Here is a 25382-nt window from a genome sequence, read left to right as displayed (position 1 = left end):
TTTGTACAAACGAAAGAAAACACTCACTGTAAATAGAACTCATTAGCCCCACGACGAATAGCATTGACATCCGGTGTGTTTTCAAAAAATTGCAAGTACTTCAACTCTGGAACTAGATCAAGTAATTTCATTTAGTCATGTCCTTGCCACCATCTTTTTGCGTACTTGCGAGATACATGTTTAGGCCACTAGTTCGCTGTACATGCAGCTCGCTTAATAATGAATTATCTCAGTTGCATTCCAAATATGCTTTTAGGCCTGAAACAACTTGGTTTTTTGTTAATAAATTGACGACGGAGAACTATCCAATATTAATGCATTTGCAATGATCAAATATGAATGAGTGATTAATGGTTATTGAGCTGAAAGCTTAAAGTAGGCTTGAATTATCTATTCTACCACAGCTATCTCTAAGATGAAAGAAATACCGCGTCCATTATTGTCCAATATATACCAATTTAATCAAAAGATTATCGGAACAATGATACCATATCAAACTTCCACAAAAAATAGATATATGGGTTTAAAACGTAAAACTAATTGAGACCATATCGGTTTGACGTCTTCGATCTGATTTGACGTTTTCCGCGATACTACATACTGTTTTTACACGTGGTGTCTTGTTAATACAACAATAAAATTCATAAGTAATAATTTGATTTCATTATCATAAAATGGATCAATATATGTCACAAAGAATTTCATAAATGACTGAAGGATATTTGACATTCAACGAAAAATTAATCTTCTGCTTTCCGAGATCGATACACATGTGAACATGAATAGTGGTACACAGACAAGTTGACCCTCTTCCACAAGTGTGCAGGTTTGTTGGAATGTGTATAAGAAATCACCATTCAGAGCAGAGCACAGACATAGCGCATTGATATAGCTCGTCAGCATCAAACTAAGTAATTCAAATTATCTTTAAAAATCTGTCCGCAAAAATACACGAAGCTGCTATAACGTCACAAATGACCTAATTTGTAGCTGTATATGGAAACGATCGGCTCTATATTTTTGAACCGTACTAGAGAAGCAAGAAAGTTCTTGTTTTTTTGTGGATAATGCAGGATAAGGTCTAAAAATATGTTTGTTTCCTCTTTCCCAACCAACCTTAATTTATAGCGCCGACCCTATTTTTCAAAAAAAAAAATTTTCCAGTGAAGATCTGATTTAATATTACGTTTCATGTTTAATCTTTGGGAAAAATACAAGTAACATGGTTCTATTGTTCTTGAATTTCCACCAGTAGTAATTCAGTCATAATTCATTTTTATAAACACTCGAAAAACATCGGTAATTTTTTTCTATTAATCCGTATTTTCTCCATTTTTCTTTTAAGGTAATCTGCATTATAAATTATTTCCACTTACTAAATCGAGTTCAGATATGCTGGGTAGGGATTATGAGGTAACTCATACATAGTCAAAATACATTTCAGTGCATTTTTAGTGGAAATTATTATTCAAATAAATCATTGAAACTGTTCACTTAGTTTGGGTAGTCTAAAAACCAGAAGTAGAAATATTGTGTATTACATTGTACAATGGAAATATTGTGTACTACATTGTACAATGGAAATATTGTGTATTACATTGTACAATGGGAATATTGTGTACTACATTGTACAATGGAAATATTGTGTATTACATTGTACAATGGGAATATTGTGTACTACATTGTACAATGGGATAGTAAGATATTTCATTTGAATAAAGTTTTTTTTCTGTCATTATCATTATTATTGATACATTAGATTTCTATTAAAAGATAGTCGATAAATTTTCCCAATACCCCCAATATTGTGTTTCCAAAAGTAGGTTGATAAATCCGCGAGTATGAAGTGTCTGGTACTCTGACTGAAGACGATTTGATAACGACCGCATCATCCGGTGGGTACAGAATATCAGCAGAATGAGATTTATGTGTAGTAAAGGAGACGTCTTTTATGACTGATTGATTGATTTTAAATGAATTCCTTATATTCACTGCAAAATCTCATTTTATCTGATGCAACACGTATTTTTGGAAAATGAATCGTCTTTACCCAGCACTATATTGTACACACGAGTTGCCCAAGAAACGCATCATTACAAGGATAGTGGCGGATTAATGTGCTAAATTGTACACACGGGTTGCCCAAGAAACGCATCATTACAAGGATAGTGGCGGATTAAGGTGGTCTCTAAATTGTTTGTCCTAAACATCCTCTTGGTCTTCTGTTGAGTTTGAGCAGAGGGGAGCTGGCAATGACAGAATACCAACATCGTCTGCTTGTAAGTAATCATAGGATATGTCTAGTACATGCGGACTTCTACTGTCACGCGACAGATTATGTTGATGAACAAATGAAACAGCCCATGGAAAGTTGACATTTTCTCGGCATCACAAGTGAAATATGTTTCTTATTTTAACATAGATCTTAGGGTTTTTTTTCGCTGGAATATAAATTCTAAATTTATACCTTTTAGCTTTGACTTGTTACATTTGTTTAACCCAAACCAATTTTTTTTATTTACGAGAGAGAGAGGAGAGAGAGAAGAGAGAGAGAGAAAGCATTGCATTGCACGTAACTTTTAAGCACTGAAAATAATTTTTTGTTTTAATTTACAACGGTCGTTTCCAGGGTTATTTACTTGAACGTTTTATTTTTTTTTTATTTTATTTTTTTTTTTTTTATATTTCTGTGTATTTCAAGAATATTTCGACTGAACTTTGAAATAACATCTTTTAAATTTCAGGCACTTTACCCTTGAAATGACAACATTATTTTATATTACTATTTTCTAAAAGGAGTTCTTGAACGTTATTTATCGAAAAGCTGTTTAAAACTCATTGTGAAAGTCATATCATATTTTCATAACATGGTAGGTGGTCTGATTACATGTATCTGTATTTCTGATTGTTTTATTACTGGGACTAATAAAACTACCATTAAAAACCGTTTATAATTGAATAAATCTTTGAGTTGACACGAAAACTAAGAAATATGCATTTCATAATTGACGGTGGCATAACTTGAAAAAAAAAAAACCCAACTTGTTCTGCAAGTAAAATAGAAAATAGAGTACAAGATTTGAAACCTTAATGAACTAAACACATTCGCGGAAAAATATCTGTCTTTATTTCTCAAGGGATTTTTGGTGCCATCGGTTAGACTTTAAAACTGCCTTTCTCATAATAAACCTTTTAAAGAAAGACCGAAATCTAAAATTAAGAATTTCTTTAATTTGTACAGAAAATAAATCGCCAATAGGAGAAATAAAATTCCCTTAGGATTTTAATAAAACCCTGTTAGAATAGGATATTTAAAATTGTCTAAATGGAGTTTCTGTAATTTCTTTTTAAAATTTTTTGATTTTGAACTGTTTTGTTAGAATCCTATCGGAATTTGTTTTGTATATGAACTCTATTTTTTCAGTAGGATTTCTTTGTCTTTTTCCTTTGTCAGGCGAGTTACCTGTAACAAATGTAGTTTTGAAATATTTAGACTCAGCATAGTCTATCAGATGACACCTTTAATTTCCCGGTAGAAAACGAATGGTGGGTATTGATTTAACACTTAGGAGTTGGCAGAACGTTTTACTATATACTTTGATATTCATAAGAAATACCTCTTCTTACATTTTATGATCCAAATTATGCTTTCACTAAAAGGTCCAATATGGAGATTTGTGAATCTTTTTTGATGTTGAGTGTGTGGCACTTAACTCGTGTTTGGACCCCCACCCCCATTTTCACAAAGGATATAAACACTCCGATAGGCAAACCTCATTTTCAGATGCGTGTAGGGTAAAATCTTGAAGTAATTGGTAATATATTCTTTACGCTGCGTATCGTACAGTCATCCAATATTTCGTGTAATATTCTTCCAAACCTACAACCACAATTTGTATTATCAAACTAACCAACGGCATAAAGAATACCACTGACTAATTCAGTCCATATTTTTACAGAAATTACACCGACATGCGGGGACTAAGTCAGTCCATGGTTTTACAGAAATAACACCGACATGCCCCGCTGTGTCAGTAAATCAAACTATGGGACTAATTCAGTCCATGTTTTTACAGAAATAACACCGACACACTCCGATGTGTCAGTACACTAATTCAGTCCATGTTTTTACAGAAATAACCCCAACAAACCCCACTGTATCAGTAAATCAAATTCTAGAGCTGAACTGCACCGTGTATGAGGATTCTGGACTGAATGCCTCGATGCTGTTCTGGGAAGATTATACCGGAAGCAGAGTGCCCAGAGACGCTATGATTTCCGCAGGGGAACGCACCCTGTTGTTCAGGAAAAACATCACCAGTGTCAATGAGGAAGGGCACTACGTGTGTAAACGAACAGATGTTGATGGATTACCACGCAGCTCTGTTGGTTCTGCGCATCTTGTCACTGAGTGTAAGTCCACCCCACATTGCGTATCCATTCGCGAATTTATTCATTAATAACAACAGTGTAAACATTTAGCCATCCTTTTATTAAATGTTTATCACAACTACCCGCTTTTCATTTCAACAATGTACAATACATATACCTTTAACTTAAGAAATTTATAATGGTTTATTCAGGTTGCAACTAGCGTACTAAAGGTATTATATTTGTTCCAATATACTTGAGAAACATAATACATGCAAGGTGACGATAACGAACAGTGATCAATCTCATAACTCCTATAAGCAATACAAAATAGAGAGTTGGACAAACACGAACCCCCTGACATACCAGAGGTGGGATCAGGTGCCTAGGAGAAGTAAGCATCCCCCGTCGACCGGTCACACCCGCCGTTAGCCCTATATCTTGATCAGGTAAACGGAATTATTCGTAGTCAAAATCGGTGTGCCAAGAGCGGCCGAACAATCGGCATGAAACACGTCAGACAATGTTACACCCCAAATCGTCGCCCGTCCCAAATTGGCAACTCGCGGCGCTTTAAGCTCTCATTCCAGACTTCTCAGTTTTAAGGAGGCATATCCGAGGGTGACTTGTAATCTACATACAAAATTTCAGCCCGATCGACAAGCAACAGAAACATGATTGATTGATTGATTAAATATTGTTTAACGTCCCTCTCGAGAATATTTCACTCATATGGAGACGTCCAAGTGAAACCTATGTACCCCCCCCCCCCCATATAGGAGGGGGTACAATAGAAAAACTTCTGTGTAATCTATCCTAAAAACGTCAATAAAATATTGGCAGGCGACGATTTGGGTGTACTATAGTACATCCCAAAACGTCACCCCTAATGATAGTGCAATTTTGTCCCAATCGTGGCCGGGGCGACGATTTGGGATGCCAGGCGATGATTGGGGGTGAAATGTCATTCCAAATCGTCGCCGGCGACGATTTGGGATGGGGTGACGTTTGGGGTGTAACAGACAGCACTTGACCCAATGATAAGTTGTATTGATAAACTAGATCGTTATAACGACCATAGAATTGTGCTGTATCTGTTTCAGACGAGCCTGTACGGGACGTTAAAATTTTTTCCTGTATCTTACACCAACACGAAAAGTTTTCCTGTAGCTGGGACCTTGGAAAATATAAACATCGGGCATACCTAGACATCAAGATAGTCATGTAATTCTTTATTTATTCTCAATATATCATCTGATTTTTAAACATATAAAAAAGAATAAGAGAAAAGTGTATAACGCCACGTTGACATTATTCAGGTCGACTGACAATGGCCGAACAACCATCCCCTGTCCACAGAGAAAGGTGCTACAAAATTGTACATGGACAGCAGCAGACGGCGAAATAGGATCAATGTCAAGAATCGTTCTACTGAACATAACTAACAAAGAATTTAAAATCAGAAAATCATTTCGGAGGGATTACATTACTCGGTATATAAGTAAGTATTCTTTTGTTTTCTTTTGATACCCTGTATTTCATTGGACGATGTAAAGCCCGCTTTCTTTATTACATGTAAGTGTGAATAAATTAGTTGCAAATATTAAGATGAATCTTATGCCTTCAGTGAAAACTGAACAATCGTTATATTTTACATGTGGAATTCTGACAATATAATTCATGTATTTAAGAAGCCCATCGAAGAATATAAACTTATCAGTCGAAAGAGGGCAAATATTTTTTATATAAATTTTGTAGCAAAATACAATCCAACTAATACTATAGACGTCAGACATGAGAACTGTACGGAATGTAAATGTGTGACCGTATCGTGGGAGGGGCTTCCCGGGATCAAGGAACTATCCTCCAGAGTTTCTGTAAAGTCCCTCTCAGCGTGGAACAAGGATTCTTGGGTAAGGCTTTATATAAATTTCTATTCAATCTCCTTCAGTGTAACTTTTAACGTGTTATGTATTTCTCAGAACGTGCAATTCAACGGAAAAAGTATTACAATTTATTTCAAACTAAGATAATTTGTTTTATTATTGAAATGTTGATTTCCGGAAATATTTAGATTACATCTGTAAGAAAATCAAAAGATGTATTTAATATAGTAAATATCCTATTTGAACCATGGTACCAGGCAGATGAAAAACTCACAGTGAGACTTTGTATTATAGGTACATAATGTGAAAGTGAAAACCAGATTAAACGTGTGTAATCTGGTACCCGCCTCCGTGTATAAGGTTGAGATTCAGTTGAAGCCAACGGGAGGAAAGTACTATAGCGAAGCGAAGAAAGTGGAATTTACCACATGCTCAACAGGCAAGGATAAGGCCTCCATTGAATTTAGACATATTTTAAAATGTTTGTGCAAAGAATATCATTAGAGCCCGTCAATAGCTAGGGGCCTTGTTGCAATCAGCCTGTGCGTCCATCTATTCGTTCATTGAGAGTTTCCAAACTTTACAGATCACGTTTGGATTTGGCTTTCGTGACCTCTATTGAAAGAGTTATGAACTTTGAACGTAGCAAACAATGTCCTTTCATGGTGCTTGCCTACACAATGATATCTAGTTTACTCTAATTTTAGCTCCATCAAAGAAACCTACTATGTTCTCTAGTGGATATTCCGCCAGTAAATGCGATGGCAATTCTATATTTCGCACAGTAACAATTTACTGGAAGGTAATACACGTAAGATGATTTAAAAGAATGCATATCTAGATTAGATATATTTGTCCTAAGTTTTATTTGATTTATGAATATTGTATTATATATGAATTATTCATTTCTGAAATGGATATTAGTTTAAAATCAACAAGGTCAATCTACTCCTTCGTCAACTGTTTAGTATAACGATCTAGGATGTTGTCTTGTATTGTGAAGCTAATAATTTAAAACGATTACAGAAAATTCCCAAGAAGAATCGAAATGGAAAATTGACTCACTACGAAATTACTTCTGATTCCGGTAATCAGACCAGAGTAGGGGCAAGCAACTCTTTCGGGTATATTTCTATTCCATGTGAAGGCAGTCGTGTTATATCTGTAAGGGGATGTAATCGGCAAGGGTGTTCTACAGAAGCGTCCATTACAATACCATCATACGAAAGTAAGCATTCACTTACTACATGCATATCGCCATATGAATTGATTGATCACTGTTCGTCTTCACCTTATCTTCACCTTTCATGAAGTAATCATCCACTTACCATACCTCTATACACAGTTTATCATCTACTTACAATATCACCAATAGTTCCTGTGGGAATCTGAGTTAGAATAGGTCCTCAGTTCCCCATGTTGTAAGAGGCGACTAAATGGGGCGATCCTTCGGATTGATTGTATCTTGTTTAACGTCCCTCTCGTAAACTTTTTACTCATATGGAGACGTCATCGAGACCGGTGAAGGGCTTCAAATTTAGGCCTTTGCTCGGCGCTTACGGCTTTTAATCAGTAAGGGTTCTTTAGCATGCCACACCTACCGTGACACGGGACATCCGTTTCTAAAGTCATTTCCGAGGACCCATGACATCCACACCTGGTGCCGAGCGTTTGGCGATGGAACTGTCACTACCTGTTTTAACGACTTCCGTCTGTCGCGGTCGGGATTCGAACCCATGAGACCTTCCTCTAGACCACCGTGACGGTTTGATCCTTCGGATGAGACCAAAAAATACCAAGACCTCATGTTACAGTAGGTGTGGCAAGATAATACCACCTTCACACTCACGGATTTTTCTTACGAGTCCTTACGGATCTCCGACTTGTAGTCAATCGCAAGCATTCGTAAACCACTCGTTGGTATCCGTGTCTAAATTGTAACAATCCGTGTACTTTTACGGATTTGTGGAATACGTAAGGATCCGTAAGAAAATTCCGTGAATGTGAAGGTACCATTAAGATCCCTCTCTGATTGATGGCCATAACCGCTGATCATAGGCCATAGGCCAACATTTTGCAGCCCTTCACCGGGAACGGTGACCTTTCCAAATTAGTGTGAGATTCTTGAGAAGGACGTTAAACAATATACAATCAATGCCACTCATAGAGTTAATTATCCACTTACTATACTAATATATAGGGATAATCATCCACTTACCATACTGCCATAGAGAGCGAATCCCTGAAGGGCGGTGAGAGGCGAGCTCTCCCAATAAGGTCACATGTATGCAATCGCGAGGACATGTATCTTGCCATTTTGAATTTCGTCTACCGAAGATCAAGCCGTTCTGAGATGTTTAAAAAAATCCGTAAAAGCTGTAAACCATATTATCACTCCTCGATTGTACCAGTCGTCTCCTATGTTTGTAAATTTTCTAAACACCGATGCTAAATATAACGCCACAATGCATTTTTACAGCAATTGCGTAATTTTTCCCGCTCTCAATGAATAGGGGATCAAATGTCTTGAGTCCTGTAACAAGGTGTTATGTGCTTTGACATCTATACATACACGTCCAGATAACTTCAGAATTTCTTTTATCCTGTTATGAATATGAATACTAATACTTACACTTTTTGCTTCGCCCTCAAACATGGTCACACCTTAAGACATATAGAGTTAGTCATCCACCTACAATACCGCCATAAAGAGTTAACCATCTACTATACTACCATATATACTATACCACAAACCATGGGAGATCCTATTATATGGTATGTTCAAATTGAATTGTTATCGAATATTAATTTTGGTTTTGCATTTAACAGATATTACTCCTCTGCGGTTCGTGGTAATGGAAAGCAGCGGCAGGTCTAAATGGCACTTATCATGGTTTGAAGCAGTACATCAGACAGCGGCAGACATTGTGTGGTGTAGTGGTCTACCCGCCGTATTGCAGTGCAAGGTATTCGGTGTTGCTTTGGTCTGTGAGAAAATTGAATGTAGTACGGTATGCTCATTATGTACATGTACAGGTAGATGAAAATGCCTTGATATTTATCGTGAAAGCAAGATACCCATATACCACAATGCTCACAGAAAACACGTTGTTTAGAAAACGAGATTCATAACAACAATCGAAGATTCATTATTCGGAAACATTGTACACTGCATGTACCAAGCTGTTCGCATATCATTTACACTCGCTGCATTTATTCTATTGCTATTCAAATTATAGTTTTGTTCGTAACAGAAAGATGTTTCAAATTTCCAAATATATTCGTATATAAAACTGGAACCTAGGTTGTAACCTCGTGCTGACAGTGGGTACCACTATTTAAACAACTTTACTGTACACTGTAATTACGTATCATTTTGTTGTTGTTGCGAGTTTTGTCTGAAAAAGTGGATGTTGCAAATATGGATTATTTTGTTAGACGGTGATAAATATCTAACGATATTTTGCTGCATATCAAGATTTTTTAAAAACGATTTCCTAATTATCTCCCACCGAAAGGCGATGTGGTCTTTTATTTGAATCAGCACGACTTGTGGAATTTGTGGCAACTAGAGTTGAAATTGGACCAGTATTTCTTGAAGAGATGAAAATATGTAAAGTCAACGTTTGTTAACTTGACATTGTTAAAACCAGAAAATATTACCGTAGCCCCCAGCAAACTAAATATATGTTTTAGGAGAGGGCCTACATCGGCTATATTTTAGGAGAGGGCCTACATCGGCTATGTTTTAGGAGAGGGCCTACATCGGCTATGTTTTAAGATTGCTACATAAATATGGGAAGTTGACGATGAAGAAGCTTAAATCATCTCGTTTGTTATAAAGTTGAGTTCTCAATTTGCTGTTCAATATAATATTTATTTTCAATGCAAATGTGGAAGATTATATGGTGTCTTTTTATTTCAAAGTCACAAGGATATATTGAATCGAAACATGGGTGAAAATGATTATTTTCAAGAAATAAAACGTCATCGATATATATAAACACTGAGTTGAAAGCCACAAAAAGAGATTTTTTTCTTCTCATGTAGAGTCTTTTTGACTACGTATTACTCCATTTACATGATCAAGATATAGGATTTACGGTGGGTGTGACCGGTCGATAGGGGGTGCTTACTCCTCATAGGCACCTGACCCCACCTCAAGTATGTCCGGGGATCCGTTTTTGAAATAAAATCTGCTTCATAACAATATGAAAACAAGTCAACTAACAAAATAGCACAATTTGTGACCATGGGAATTCCAACAGACTGTTGGAGGATCTGATCTTGAAAGACTACGAAGATATTGTCAATGTGAAACTCTAGTATATTTTTTATTTCAACTTCAGAGTACTTATGAGCAGAATCAGAGTGATGTTTCGAATTTTAGCTCACCTGAGCCGAAGGCTTAATTGAGATGTTCTGATCAAAACTTTCTGTTGTTTGTCGACGTAATCTTTTCTCATATTCATCTTCTTCATAACCACTGGGCCAATTTCAGCTTTCAACCAAACTTGTCACAAAAGCATCCTTGCGTGAAGGGCATTCAATTTTTTTTTTAAAATGAAGGGTCATGTCCCCTCAAAGGGGAGATAATTACAACAATGCAAGGGAGGGCATTTAGAAATCTTCTTTTCAAGATCCACTTGGCCAGAGGAGCCGAAATTTACATGAAAATGTACGGACAAAGTGGAGATTCAAGTTTGTAAAAATCATGACGGGGGGGGGGGGGGGGGGGGGGTTAGGGACAGAATAGGGGAATAAAGTTTTACATGCGAATGTATAGGGATCCAAACTTGGCACAAAGCATCCTTAGATGAAATGTATTAATATGAAAGCCATACTCATCTACAACAGCAATGATAATTAATGAATTTGTAGTCAAATTTAATGATTAAGCTTGATAATTAATGAATGTTTAGTCTTTACCTTTGAAAAGTATTTTCTGAACCAAGCTACTTGTATAACGATAGTTTTGCTCAAGCTTGTTTATTGCAAGGAACTGTTGCTCAGATGGGCTTCTTGTTTTTTTTACTATGTATTATATAACTTCGGTAGCACATAACAAATGAGTTTGTTGTTGGTGACTTTGGCGAAACTGTTCACGCGGATTGTATTTTGGTCAAAAAGTGTGTAGAATTTATAGATCTTTATAACCAATACTGATTTGTTGTGTTTTGTTTAACTTTTGCAGATTGGGGTTTGGATGTTTGTGACTGTTTCTAAGCATGTCTTTACAATGAATTTTGATACTTCGGATGAATTGACTCTCATCACACCTGTTATAGTTGTCTAGATAGCTGCATGTATCTACAAAACTTGTCAGAAAATTGGATTAAATGATAAAATTGGAGCATGTACATTAGGAGCTTTGGTTGGTCTTAACGGCAGAAGATACTTGAAACAATAGAAACAATATAATTATATATATATATATATATATATATATATATATATATATATATATATATAATATATATATATATATATATGAATGATTTAATTGTTCATCAGGATGAAATACGCACACTACGTATGAATGGCAGTAATCATAGTATTGTTTTGGATTCGGACACTGTCGACGCGCCTGTGGACAGCGTCATCTTTGGTGTGGCTATCCTCAACGAGCAAAATATCAGCAGTGGGATTAGATGGCAGAAGGAATGTAGATACATCAGAAATACAGGTAACTAAATGAATGTGATACTTTATTATCTTTAAAATCTACATGAATTTACAATGAAAAATTACAATTACCTAACAATGACATAATAGAGTACGCTTCAAGGACAAATATACCAGTGTCAGAAGTCTCTCGTTTGTCCTTTTGGAATTTTTTAATGACATCTAGGTATATAGATATACAAGTGCTATCGTAGCTTACATGTCAAAGGGTATTAGAGTAGTACTAATCCAGGTAAAAAATACAATCGAGACTATTTGACGTGCAAACTTTGAACTTTGATTAAAAAGAATACTAGTTCTTAAAACATCTTACAAACTAGACATTTTAAGTGTACTGCACATATCCACATATATATGAAATAGATGTGATATCCACACAGATTTGATATCCACAAAGATCTTATATCCACACAGATCCGATATCCACACATCTGATATCCACACAAATCGAATATCAATATAAGTAAAACTTGTAGCCTTTTCCTACAGTACCAAATAATATCACAGACGTGGAACTTCTTCCTGAAGCCCCCGAGAACAGCCTCATGGTATCTTGGTCGGCGGTCACGTGTGATGCCTCAATTACACATAATGTCTATGTACACTCTTACCTCATAACGTACTGTGAGATAAGCTCCCAAGGTCATTGCAAAGGTAAGCATATCTGTGCAGATAATATTACTGCATAATGTATCGTAAACCTTGGAATATGAAGTACTGAAAATAAGATCACCCTGATTATGATTTTCGTGTTAATAGGAAACCGTTAATGATAAATTATATGTTAATGTATGTTCATTTCTCGTTTTACTGCACTATACTTCTTTTTTAAAATCATAAATATAGGTGAACCAAATCGAATAGAGGTTTCAGCATCTGGCAAAACGCAGCTGACAATAAAAGATCTGGTCCCAGATGCCACTTATGGTGTGTGGGTACGAGCAGTTTCACTGACAAATCAGGGACCTATCAGTATCATGGTGACTGGTCAACCTACCAATAACGGTACGGATTGCATGTTATAAATACAACACGTGCTGAAATTACTTCCGTCCTTGGAATTATTCTTGAATAAAAATAAGCATTTCATCATATAAACAATGTTACATTTGCTAGTAATGCCATTTGAATTCATAGATTTGACCTTTTTAAATAAGAGTCTATTGTTGAAATTTTCACCCATATTAGATATCATTTGGACTATATTTTCGCTTATGACTAAAATGTTTAAGTGAACTGGGAGTGGGGTGGTACTGGTTACGATAACGTTATAGTTATGGCGCTCGCTTCACAACCGTGAGGTTCCCGGTTTGATTCCCGTCAGCTAGGTGAAACCGAAGATGTTGATCGAACGATAACTCGCCGAAAGTCATCTAATGTAAAACTTATACGGTACCAATTTTGATGCACCAGATGCGCATTTCGACAAATAATGTCTCTTCAGTGATGCTCAACCGAAATGTTTGAAATCCGAAATAACTATGAAGTTTTGGAGCTAAATATAGCCAAAAATAGCGTGCCAAAAAAGTGGAGCCAAATTCATCCAAGGATAAGAGCTATGTATGAGGGAGATAATCCTTAATTTTGAAATGAATTTCTAAATTTTATAACAGCAATTAAATATACATCCGTATTTTCAAGCTAATAACGAAGTACTTAGCTACTGGGCTGTAGAGACCCCTGGGGACTAACAGTCCACCAGCAGAGGCCTCGACCCAGGGGTCATAATGTAAAACTTATACGGTACCAATTTTGATGCACCAGATGCGCATTTCGATAAATAATGTCTCTTCAGTGATGCTCAACCGAAATGTTTGAAATCCGAAATAACTATGAAGTTTTTGGAGCTAAATATAGCCAAAAACAGCGTGCCAAAAAAAAAGTGGAGCCAAATTCGTCCAAGGATAAGAGCTATGCATGAGGAAGATAATCCTTAATTTTGAAATGAATTTCTAAATTTTATAACAGCAATTAAATATACATCCGTATTTTCAAGCTAGTAACGAAGTACTAAAATCTAAAGTAAAACTCACCGAAGTCAGAGAATGACAACTCATGGATGAAGACAACTTATCGACGTCACTTGTATTGAATAATAAAATAGAGAATTTTTTAAATTTATTTTTTGTGTGTGTGTATATTTCATCACTGTCACCCGAGACACACTTTATCGGTCATTACAAAAGTAGTTTTAAACATGGCAAACTAACAAGCCCGTTATTCCATTGAGCACTGGATTCGGATCCCGTTTTAACCAATGACCCCCGCACAACATTTCTTTTTACATGTAAAAGGGTGTTATAAACCTCCTCGTGTGTTGTCGGTGTATCGCACCCCGACATCTACAAAATATCTTCTCTTAAAGGATATTTAGAACAGTCCAGAACGGAAGTTCCCTTGTGCATGTTGACGAGATTGATCTTCCTCGCAAGAAGGAAATTAAAAGAAACATAAAAATTATACTATTGTATCTTCACTTTCTTCCATGGTAGAAATTGGAAAATAAATTGAGGGTCGGGCACGCAATAATTTTTTATTGAAACAGTTAATAAAAAAGCATAAAGAAAATTATAATTCCTGTATTTTTTTTTTACTAGTTTCGATGAGTGTCGATAGATTGTTGTATATTTATGAAATGTCCACACTATGATTTGTCGTATTGACGACTTGTCATATTTATGAATTTTTCGACGAGTTGTCTTTCGATGAGTTGTGATAGACCCCTAAGTCGTCCCTTCGACAAGCCCCAGGCGATGAAAGTAAAAGTAACGGGACTTTTGGATGAAACTTTATAGAACTGAAGTCCCGTGTCAGTGTAGAGTACCACATCTTTGATATTCAAGCACATATTCGTAAAAAATTGTGGCATTCTCCTACAGCTGGCGATGTCCCAATATAAATGAAAACAAACCCACTTCGTGAATGGGAAGTACTTGTAAAACAATATATGGTAGTTTTTCCCAGAGCTAAAACACCAGAGAAGCTTAAAGGGAGAACAATGTAATAGTGCAATGTATTTGAAATTCACAAATAAGCGTTGAATGTTAATGTTGAATAGAACACATTGTTTGGACAGATTTATCAGATGGTGCTCTTGGTGGGATAGTTGTTGCTGGAGGATTCACTCTCGTCCTGGTGCTATCCGGAATTGTTTACATTTTACGGTAAGTCTGTAAATATTCCTTAAATTTTGTTTTGACACAACTTTAAAAACTTTATCTTTTGCTCTGTTTCACTGCGTTATAATCTTTGAATTTATTACTTCAAACAATAAGGATGAGTGAGCAATTTATTTGAACGTTACATTTTGATACATAGACATCTGGGAAACAAACTCGGGATTCATGAAAAGTACCCCATCCAAACCATTCAAATAGTGCCAATGAAATCCATGGTAAGATCAATATCGTGAAATATTTTCTTAAAGGGTTGTAAGAAAAAAAAAACAATTCCCTATTTATGTATAAGATTTAAGCGCTCAATTTTCTGCAGTTATTTATCTATTATGGTTAATCTTTTGCAGTCTCGGGAAGATCCAGATATTAATTCAGAAAATTATACAACCCGAACTCCACTTTTAGCCGTAAGTTATTACTATCAAGCTAAAGCATGTTCGTCTGGAATTGCGTTGATTATATCTTAGTACAATACAAAATGAAAGATTCTTTGTGTTGCTATTGGAAACATACCAATAGATACTATCATGATTCTGAGATATACACATGTCCAATCCAATTGACACATGCTTTCACAATTTAGATCAAAGGACAATCATCAGTTGAAACGAGTTTTCATTCAGACTCTCAAGAAACACTAATAAAGTACTTGGATAGAAGTCGACAACGAATTCCATCTTCTAATTCTTGCAGTGACCAATTGGAAGTTATTGGAAGTAAAGGAGGGAAAAAAGAAAACAACGCGCATGGAAGTGTTACTCTCTCATTACCAAATCTATCTCCTTCATCTGGAGAGTCAATGATAAAAGAGAGACTGGTATTGAATGGTGACTCACCAGTTATATCAACTAATTATGTTAGGGCCACCACAGTAACAGTTCAAGGTAATGAATGAAATACAAAATGGTAGAATGTACAATATGTTTGAGACGGAAAATGTAAAACAATCACCATAATTCCTAATTCATTCAATATTTCATTCTGATTATTTTTTAAGGTTTACAGCAGTCTTCAGCTGATAGTACAAACGATTCAAATACATCACAGTTTGAATCAGATGCTGAAGAGTGTAGAGTACAATGGGACAATTGCTACAAGAAGTTTGAGGATTGCATTCCAGGTAGGGATTAATTATTGATATAGTTATCATTCTCCTACAGATGAAGTCAGAGGAATTATACTGAATTTCCTTTTCTACACACACAGGAAATCAAAGGATATATTGAATCAATAAACACGAATTTAATTTTAACAAAGTGAAGCTTGTATTCGATAAAATATAATAATACCATATTTATATAGCACCCTTTTCATAGACACCCCCCCCCCCCCAATATAATTAACGTAAAACATTTATATTGTAGATAGATATCCTCATCTTGAGATGATTACATATGTGGTTCAGGCCCCACAAACAAATTTTACATCACGCAATTCTTGTGAGGATGACATTGATGCAAATGGAAGTCGCGAAAATCTGAAACAACCAATGGATAATCCCGAAATCGAAAACTATAAAGGTGGATTGTATGAATACATAAATGGTCAAAACAACATTTTAAATGCATCCCCAGATTGTCTTACTGACTGTTCAGTGCATGATGCACAATATGTCAGTAATAACACAGAAGATTGGTGCCAAGATCCATCTGACGAGAATGACAAGTCTCTGGTCAGTGTAGAACAATCAGACTATGTTAGTGATAAGATTGAAGATTGGTGTGATCGGTCATCGGACGAGAATGACAAGTCTCTGGTCAGTGTAGAACAATCAGACTATGTTAGTGATAAGATTGAAGATGGGTGTGATCGGTCATCGGACGAGAATGACAAGTCTCTGGTCAGTGTAGAACAATCAGACTATGTTAGTAATAAGATTGAAGATTGGTGTGATCGGTCACCGGAAGAGAATGACAAGTATCTGGTCAGTGTAGAACATCCAGACTATGTTAGTAATAAGATTGAAGATTGGTGTGATCGGTCATCGGACGAGAATAACAAGTCTATGGTCAGTGTAGAACAATCGGACTATGTTAGTGATAAGATTGAAGATTGGTGTGATCGGTCATCGGACGAGAATGACAAGTCTCTGGTCAGTGTATCGCATCCAGACTATGTTAGTAATAAGATCGAGGATTGGTGCGATTGGTCGTCGGATGAGTTGAGCAAACCATTGGTCAATGTAGGGCAATCAGACTATGTTGGTAATAAGATCGAAGATTGGTGCGATTGGTCATCAGACGAGATTGATAAGTCTCTTGTCATCGTTGAATAGCGCATGGATTATGTACTCGATGCAGACGGAATGGGGAGATGTGATACTTCAAACTGCGAAATCCAGGAGTATTTGCTCAGAACAATCATTAAGTAGTCCTTCTGATGTTCTAGGTGTCTCTCTGAATTACGTTCTTCCTGACATCGCTTTGTCTCTAATGAATTAGAAACACTAAGACAGACTAACTACTGAATCTCATGACATGATATTATAAGAAAAAACAATGCAAATCCATCGTCCAAGCAAACATATTCTACATGAAAATAATGAACGTGCTATAGACGCTGTTTGATGAGAAGACCAGTACTTTCCACATGATGTTAATGAAGCTGTGCATGGATTACTGACAACAAAAAATACTTCATTCTGTTAACAAACACCAAACTACTACAAAATATATTCTCTTCTTCGAGCTACAGTTTCATATTTGATTGACAATCCAAAAAGCGAAAACAATCCAAAATTACGAGGGCTGTTCGATATGTAATGTGTGTTGTACCACAGCGCGATAACGCTTTGCACTTCTAGCTCTATTCACACAGCTCTATTCACTACCTTTCCAACGGTATAAACACGAGCTTTTAAACTTATAGTCATTTCAATAGAGGCAGTCGTTGACCACTGTTGTAAAAATGGTTGGGAAACGGGTTGGGAATATTGAAGAAATTAGAGCTTAAATAAGAGTTCGTACAAAACTTGGTCATTCGGAAATGCAGATTTTTTACTGAATTGTAGGAAGTATTTGGGTATGATAAGGTATCTTATGAGACAGTTCGTAGGTGGAGAAAGAACGTCCGTCAAAGATGCAGCAAAATCTGGCCGACCTGTGACTGTAACAGGCAAGGAAAATGTCTCAAAATTCAGGGAAATAATTTAAAGTGATGGCAGATACATGATTCGTGCTATTACCAAAGCTGTTGGCATATCGCTATCGTGGGTGCATTTTTATTTTGAAGCGTATTGTGAAAGTAGGAAATATTTCTGCTAGATTGATACCGCATATATTGACAGATGACCAGAAACGGGAAAGAGTACAAACCGCTAAGCAATTGCTCAAAATGTTTCCCAAATCCAATCAAAGGCAATTTGCAAACATTGTTACTGGTAACGAAACATGGGTTCACTATTTCGAACCAGTAAGAAATATTGGAAACACAATATGGCTAACTAAACACGGCCTGTAGTTGCCAAAAGGACCATAAGCACAAATAAGGTTTTTTATTGCATATTCTTCTCATGTGATGGTATAGCCGTACAAATGGCGTTGCCGAACGGCAAACGTGTTACAGGTCGGTATTACCGAGATGTTATACTAAAAATGGTCAAGAAATATTATCATAAACGGCCCTTTGTCAGGATTTAGGCATGTTCGTCTACTTCATGATAATGCTCCATCACATACATCTGAGCTTGTGAAGCCATTTATGAAGTAGGAGAAGGTTACCGTCTTGCCACACCTACCATACTCTCCAGATGTAACCCCATGCGACTTTTTTCCTTTTTCCAAAACTTAAAAGTTCTTATATCCTAGTCGTCATTACAAATCCCGACAAGCCCTTGGCTCAGCCATCAGTCAGTGCTTCAAAGGTCTACCTAAATCAGCATACCGTGACGCATTTCAGAAATGGATTCAGAGATTGAAATGCTGTATTTCAAACAGTTAATACTTTGAAGGAATTTAATGTTCATTTCACTATTTGAGTCGAATGTTTTTGAGATATCGTACAATACACATTTCATATCGAACAGCCCTCATATTTTACTTGACTACAATCATAACTGAAGGATTTCAATTTGTTTTTAACAACAGTGTTATGGTATCTGGAATAAAATCACTGCGCGTGTATACCTGTTGCGGCTGTTATTGGCTTCGCAACAGAAAAGCCTGTATACGATTCTTGGTACCGATGCCGATTCAAACCAATCATGTTTAACATAGGTAGTGACTTGCTTCGCTTAACACCTAGTATTGGAAGTGAAATTCAGGGGTCGTTCGTACGTTTTGTACATGGACTTGAAACGGAAACCCCCTTCTCACGGTAGGCGTTGGAACGTCAAAGAACCCCACTGCTACGGCCGTAAGCCCCGTGCGCAAGTCAAATTTTGTGACGTTTCACCTAAAGCTACTGATGATTCTATGTGACAATATATGTAGAACCACAAAAAAGCAGAAATAAACAAGATGAAAAAAAATACGGGCAAATCATTACTGATGATGCAGTAATTATCAGGGGAACATATGCTATTTTTAATGGTTTGGAGAAATCTTTTTCCAGCATCGTGAAGTTTTAATGAATCAATAACATCGTGTAAAAATAAACCGAGGAGTTTGGGGAATTCTGGCTCACGGCGGGTGTGACCGATCAACAGGGGGTGCTTACTCCTCCAAGGCACCTGATCCCACCTCTGGTGTGTCCAGGGGTCCGTGTTTGCCCAACTATCTATTTTGTATTGCTTATAGGAGTTGTGAGATTGATCACTGTTCGTTATCTTCACCTTACATGGTGCTATTGAAAAAACTCAATCACAACCCATTTTGCCTCCCTAATAAATGCAGAGAAGGAGAGTATTAATTTATATGTATGTCTTCCAACACATCTGTTGCATGAGTGCTATCAATATGTCAAGACCTATTTGACAAGCAGACACATTTTCAAACTTTTTTTCAATGTATAAGAAATATATACATGTAGCTGTATTCATAGTATATCTCTATATACATTGAGAGAAGGGAGAGAGATGCCCCCTATATTGACATAATGAAGTGGAAATAATTAAAGTACACATGAATATGTGCAATTAATAGTTCGTGTCAATAATGTGACAGCAATGTGCCTCAGTTAACCACTAAGAATATGATATTATTTGTCTTCAAAGGCAACAGAGGCAGAGGCAAGGCATACATGCGTATCGGATTGACCTTAGAAAACTACATATATTGTAAAGATTTATGAATTAGTCTATCCTCCATGAATGTGACTTGGTTTTTCTATACATGTACATACGATGTTTATCTTTATTTTTATGCCCCCAAGATCGAAGATCGGGGGGGGGGGCATATTGTTTTTGTCCTGTCTGTCATTCTGTAATCTTGTAATTCTGTCTGAAACTTTAACCTTGCTAATAACTTTTGAACAGTAAGTGATAGAGCTTTGATATTTCACATGAGTATTCCTTGTGACAAACCTTTTCCAAGGGTACCAACCTTTTTGACCCTGTGACCTTGGAGTTTGACATATTTTTTGAAAATGTTAACCTTACTTATAACTTTTGAACAGTAAGTGATACAGCTTTGATATTTCACATGCGTATTCCTTGTGACAAGACCTTTTCGTTGGTACTAAACATTTTGACCTTGACATTTGACCTACTTTTAATTGTTTTTTTTTTTACATTGCTCATAACTTCTAAATGGTAAATATTAGAGCTTTCATATCGTACATGAGCATTTCTTGTGACAAGATCTTTCTACTGGTACCAAGATATTTGTCCTTGTGACCTTGTCCATCTTCGGAATTGGCCATTATCGGGGGTATTTGTGTTTCACAAACACATCTTGTTTTATAACTTATTCTTAACACTTTAAGTAAACTTGAAATCACAGAATTTTTCCCAAATCAATAGCATTAAAACCTATGACTTTTCAACACTATACACGACCATTCCTCACGATAAATTAAAGACTAGACTTTTTTACATCATAGACAGTTGCTTCTTCAACAAAAACGGAAAACGGAAATATTCATATCTAGTGATCAGTCATTCAAAAACTTACTTTGTTAAACACCACTCTGATTCCACGCACAAGTACTCTGAAGTTGAAATAAAAAATATGCTAGACTTCCTCATTGACAATATCTTCGTGGTCTTTGGTGATCAGGTCTTCCAACAGTCTGTTGGAATTCCCGTGGCACGAATTGTGCTCCTTTGTCAGCTGACCTGTTTTTATATTCATATGAAGCAGAATTTTTTTGAAAACTTCTACGCGAGAAAAAAAAAATCTCTCGCTGTGACCTTCAATTCGACTTTTAGATATATCGATGACGTTTTGTCTATTAACAATGATAGCTTTCATTCATATGTCGATTTGATATATCCCTGTGAGCTCGAAATAAAGGACACCACAGAGTCGTCCACTTCTGCTTCATACTTAGATATTTTATTGAAAGTAGACATTAACGGCAAACTGACAACTCAACTGTATGACAAACGGGATGATTTCAGCTTCTCCATCGTCAACTTCCCACATTTATGTAGCAATATTCCATTATCACCTGCATATGGTGTTTATATATCTCAACTGATTTGATATGCAAGAGCTTGTTCTGGGTATAGTCAGTTTTTAAATCGAGGTAAGCTACTGACAAACAAGTTGATGGTACAGGGATTTCAACAGTCTCGATTGAAGTCAGCATTTCGCAAATTCTATGGTCGTTATAACGATCTAGTTTGTCAATACAACCTCGCATTGGGTCAAATGCTGTCTGACGTGTTTCATACCGATTGTTAAGCCGTTCTTGGTACACTGATTTTGACTGCGGATAACTCCGTTTACCTGATCAGGATATGGGGCTCACGGCGGGTGTGACCGGTCAACAGGGGATGCTTACTCCTCCTCGGCACCTGATCCCACCTCTGGTGTGTCTAGGGGTTTGCCCAACTATCTATTTTGTATTGCTTGTAGGAGTTATGAGATTGATCACTGTTCGTTATCTTCACCTTGCATGTACACGCTGAACCTCTGACCAGTATAACATGTATTTGTAATTTATCGCTACACATTGTTTGTAACTCATTGTCTATGGTTTGAGTTAATAAACTGAACTGAGACTGAATTTTTACAGGGAACTCAAAAGTTCATGGTCAACATTTTACATTCTTCAGGGATCTGTTGACAGTCTTTCTGAAAAGCCCGTGGGAATCCGGATAAGAATAGTTCCTCAGTATCCTTTGCTTGTCGTAAAAACTAGTAAATGAAGCAGTCCTTTGGATGAGATCGTAAAAAAAAACGAGGTCACGTATCACAGCAGCTGTAACACGATAAAGATCAATCCTTGCTCATAGGTCCTAAGGACCGAGGATAGGCCTAAATTTTGCAGCCCTTCACCGGTAATGGTGACGTCTTCATATGAGTGAAATATTTTCGAGCGGGACGTGAAACAATATACAATCAGTCATCTATCTGAAAACGCTGGAGGATTCTGTATTGTTTAAAATGTGAGTGATGACGTACTTGGAAAATAATTTAAAGCATTATAGTACAACTGTAGATGGACACCAGCCAGGCATATACAACAGTTTCTCCGAAATTTGTGGAAATCATGTATCGTTATCAGTGATAAAAAAGAAGACACAAAATGCATATAGGCGGTCTAAATTGAGATATTGCTGTACGTGAATACTCCAACACGGCTCAGAGAAAATGTAAACAAATTCGGATGATAAGATTGGAATTATCTGCTAACATATTGAGAGGTTTGCACTTTAACTAAGGCCTGCTTTGATGTATTTTTGGGTCACGTTAAACAGGGACAAACGGGAATCAAGACACCATCAGGGGTTTTGATTTAATATAAAGACAGAGCTGTAGAAAGATATTGATAACGAAGTATCAATTCGGGGCTAAAGAGGATATTTTGATAACGAGATATAAACGTAGAACTATTAGAGATTTTAAATGACGAAACAGCAACACAGGACTATTGAGCAGATTTTGATAACAAAATATCAACACAGGGCTATAGAGAATTTAATAACAAGCTATCAACGGAGCTATTGAAGAGATGTTTATAAGATATCAACAAAAAGCTATATAGGAAATCTCAACACAGAAATAGAGAAGAAATTTTAATAAAGAAATACAAAGCAGATTTTAATAATGAGATATCAGCACAGAGCAAAAGAGGAGATTTTAATAATGAGATATCAACACAGAGCAATAGAGGAGATTTTAATAATGAGATATCAGCACAGAGCAATAGAGGAGATTTTAATAATGAGATATCAGCACAGAGCAATAGAGGAGATTTTAATGAGATATCAACACGGAGCAATAGAGCAGATTTTAATAATGAGATATCAGCACAGAGCAATAGAGGAGATTTTAATAATGAGATATCAGCACAGAACAATAGAGGAGATTTTAATGAGATATCAACACAGGGCAATAGAAGAGATTTTAATAATGAGATATCAACACGGAGCAATAGAGAAGATTTTAATAATGAGATATCAACACACCGCAATAGAGGAGATTTTAATAATGAGATATCAACACAGAGCAATAGAGGAGATTTTAATAATGAGATATCAACACAGAGCAATAGACGAGATTTTAATAATGAGATATCAACATAGAGCAATAGAAGAGGTTTTAATAATGAGATATCAACATAGAGCAATAGAGCAGATTTTAATAATGAGATATCAATACGGAGCAATAGAAGAGGTTTTAATAATGAGATATCAACACGGAGCAATAGAGAAGATTTTAATAATGAGATATCAACACACCGCAATAGAGGAGATTTTAATAATGAGATATCAACACAGAGCAATAGAGGAGATTTTAATAATGAGATATCAACACAGAGCAATAGACGAGATTTTAATAATGAGATATCAACATAGAGCAATAGAAGAGGTTTTAATAATGAGATATCAACATAGAGCAATAGAGCAGATTTTAATAATGAGATATCAATACGGAGCAATAGAAGAGGTTTTAATAATGAGATATCAACATAGAGCAATAGAAGAGGTTTTAATAATGAGATATCAATACGGAGCAATAGAGGAGATTTTAATGAGATATCAACACAGAGCAATAGAAGAGATTTTAATAATGAGATATCAACACGGAGCAATAGAGGAGATTTTAATAATGAGATATCAACATAGAGCAATAGAGGAGATTTTAATAATGAGATATCAACATAGAGCAATAGAGGATATTTTAATGAGATATCAACACAGAGCAATAGAGGAGATTTTAATGAGATATCAACACAGAGCAATAGAAGAAATTTTAATAATGAGATATCAACACGGAGCAATAGAGGAGATTTTAATAATGAGATATCAACATAGAGCAATAGAGGAGATTTTAATAATGAGATATCAACATAGAGCAATAGAGGATATTTTAATGAGATATCAACACGGAGCAATAGAGGAGATTTTAATAATGAGATATCAATACGGAGCAGTAGAAGAGGTTTTAATAATGAGATATCAACACGGAGCAATAGAGGAGATTTTAATAATGAGATATCAACATAGAGCAGATTTTAATAATGAGATATCAACATAGAGCAATAGAAGAGATTTGAATAATGAGATATCAATACGGAGCAATAGAGGAGATTTTAATGAGATATCAACACAGGGCAATAGAAGAAATTTTAATAATGAGATATCAACACAGCAATAGAAGAAATTTTAATAATGAGATATCAACACAGAGCAATAGACGAGGTTTTAATAATGAGGTATCAACATAGAGCAATAGAAGAGGTTTTAATAATGAGATATCAATACGGAGCAATAGAGCAGATTTTAATAATGAGATATCAACACAGAGCAATAGAGGAGATTTTAATAATGAGATATCATCATAGAGCAATAGAAGAGATTTTAATAATGAGATATCAATACGGAGCAATAGAGGAGATTTTAATGAGATATCAACACAGGGCAATAGAAGAAATTTTAATAATGAGATATCAACATAGAGCAATAGAGGATATTTTAATAATGAGATATCAACACGGAGCAATAGAGGAGATTTTAATAATGAGATATCAACATAGAGCAATAGAAGAGGTTTTAATAATGAGATATCAACACAGAGCAATAGAGGAGGTTTTAATAATGAGATATCAACACGGAGCAATAGAGGAGATTTTAATAATGAGATATCAACACAGCAATAGAGCAGATTTTAATGAGATATCAACACAGAGCAATAGACGAGATTTTAATAATGAT

General features: G+C 35.9%; 1 protein-coding gene across 4 annotated transcripts in view; it reads left to right on the top strand.

Annotated features, from left to right (window-relative positions):
• Positions 1 to 19239, top strand: part of LOC125668373 (uncharacterized) — a 47632-nt gene extending 28393 nt beyond the window's left edge. For 2 of the 4 annotated variants that reach the window (XM_048902487.2, XM_048902489.2), the window contains 17 exons: positions 4120 to 4413; positions 5475 to 5595; positions 5691 to 5872; positions 6130 to 6284; positions 6552 to 6696; positions 6965 to 7059; positions 7284 to 7485; positions 9087 to 9223; positions 11772 to 11943; positions 12432 to 12596; positions 12789 to 12947; positions 15019 to 15106; positions 15261 to 15336; positions 15466 to 15525; positions 15702 to 16002; positions 16116 to 16238; positions 16483 to 19239. In XM_048902487.2, the coding sequence (XP_048758444.2) occupies positions 4120 to 4413; positions 5475 to 5595; positions 5691 to 5872; positions 6130 to 6284; positions 6552 to 6696; positions 6965 to 7059; positions 7284 to 7485; positions 9087 to 9223; positions 11772 to 11943; positions 12432 to 12596; positions 12789 to 12947; positions 15019 to 15106; positions 15261 to 15336; positions 15466 to 15525; positions 15702 to 16002; positions 16116 to 16238; positions 16483 to 17393 (3386 nt within the window). In that variant the 3' untranslated portion in view covers positions 17394 to 19239. The remainder of the gene's footprint in view (positions 1 to 4119; positions 4414 to 5474; positions 5596 to 5690; positions 5873 to 6129; positions 6285 to 6551; positions 6697 to 6964; positions 7060 to 7283; positions 7486 to 9086; positions 9224 to 11771; positions 11944 to 12431; positions 12597 to 12788; positions 12948 to 15018; positions 15107 to 15260; positions 15337 to 15465; positions 15526 to 15701; positions 16003 to 16115; positions 16239 to 16482) is intronic. The other 2 variants (XM_048902488.2, XM_048902491.2) reach the window with 1 other exon arrangement.
• The last annotated feature ends 6143 nt before the right edge of the window (positions 19240 to 25382 follow it).

Source organism: Ostrea edulis, chromosome 4 (genome assembly GCF_947568905.1).
Source record: "Ostrea edulis chromosome 4, xbOstEdul1.1, whole genome shotgun sequence".
Classification (NCBI taxonomy): domain Eukaryota; kingdom Metazoa; phylum Mollusca; class Bivalvia; order Ostreida; family Ostreidae; genus Ostrea; species Ostrea edulis.
This window is presented reverse-complemented; position numbering and strand designations above follow the sequence as displayed.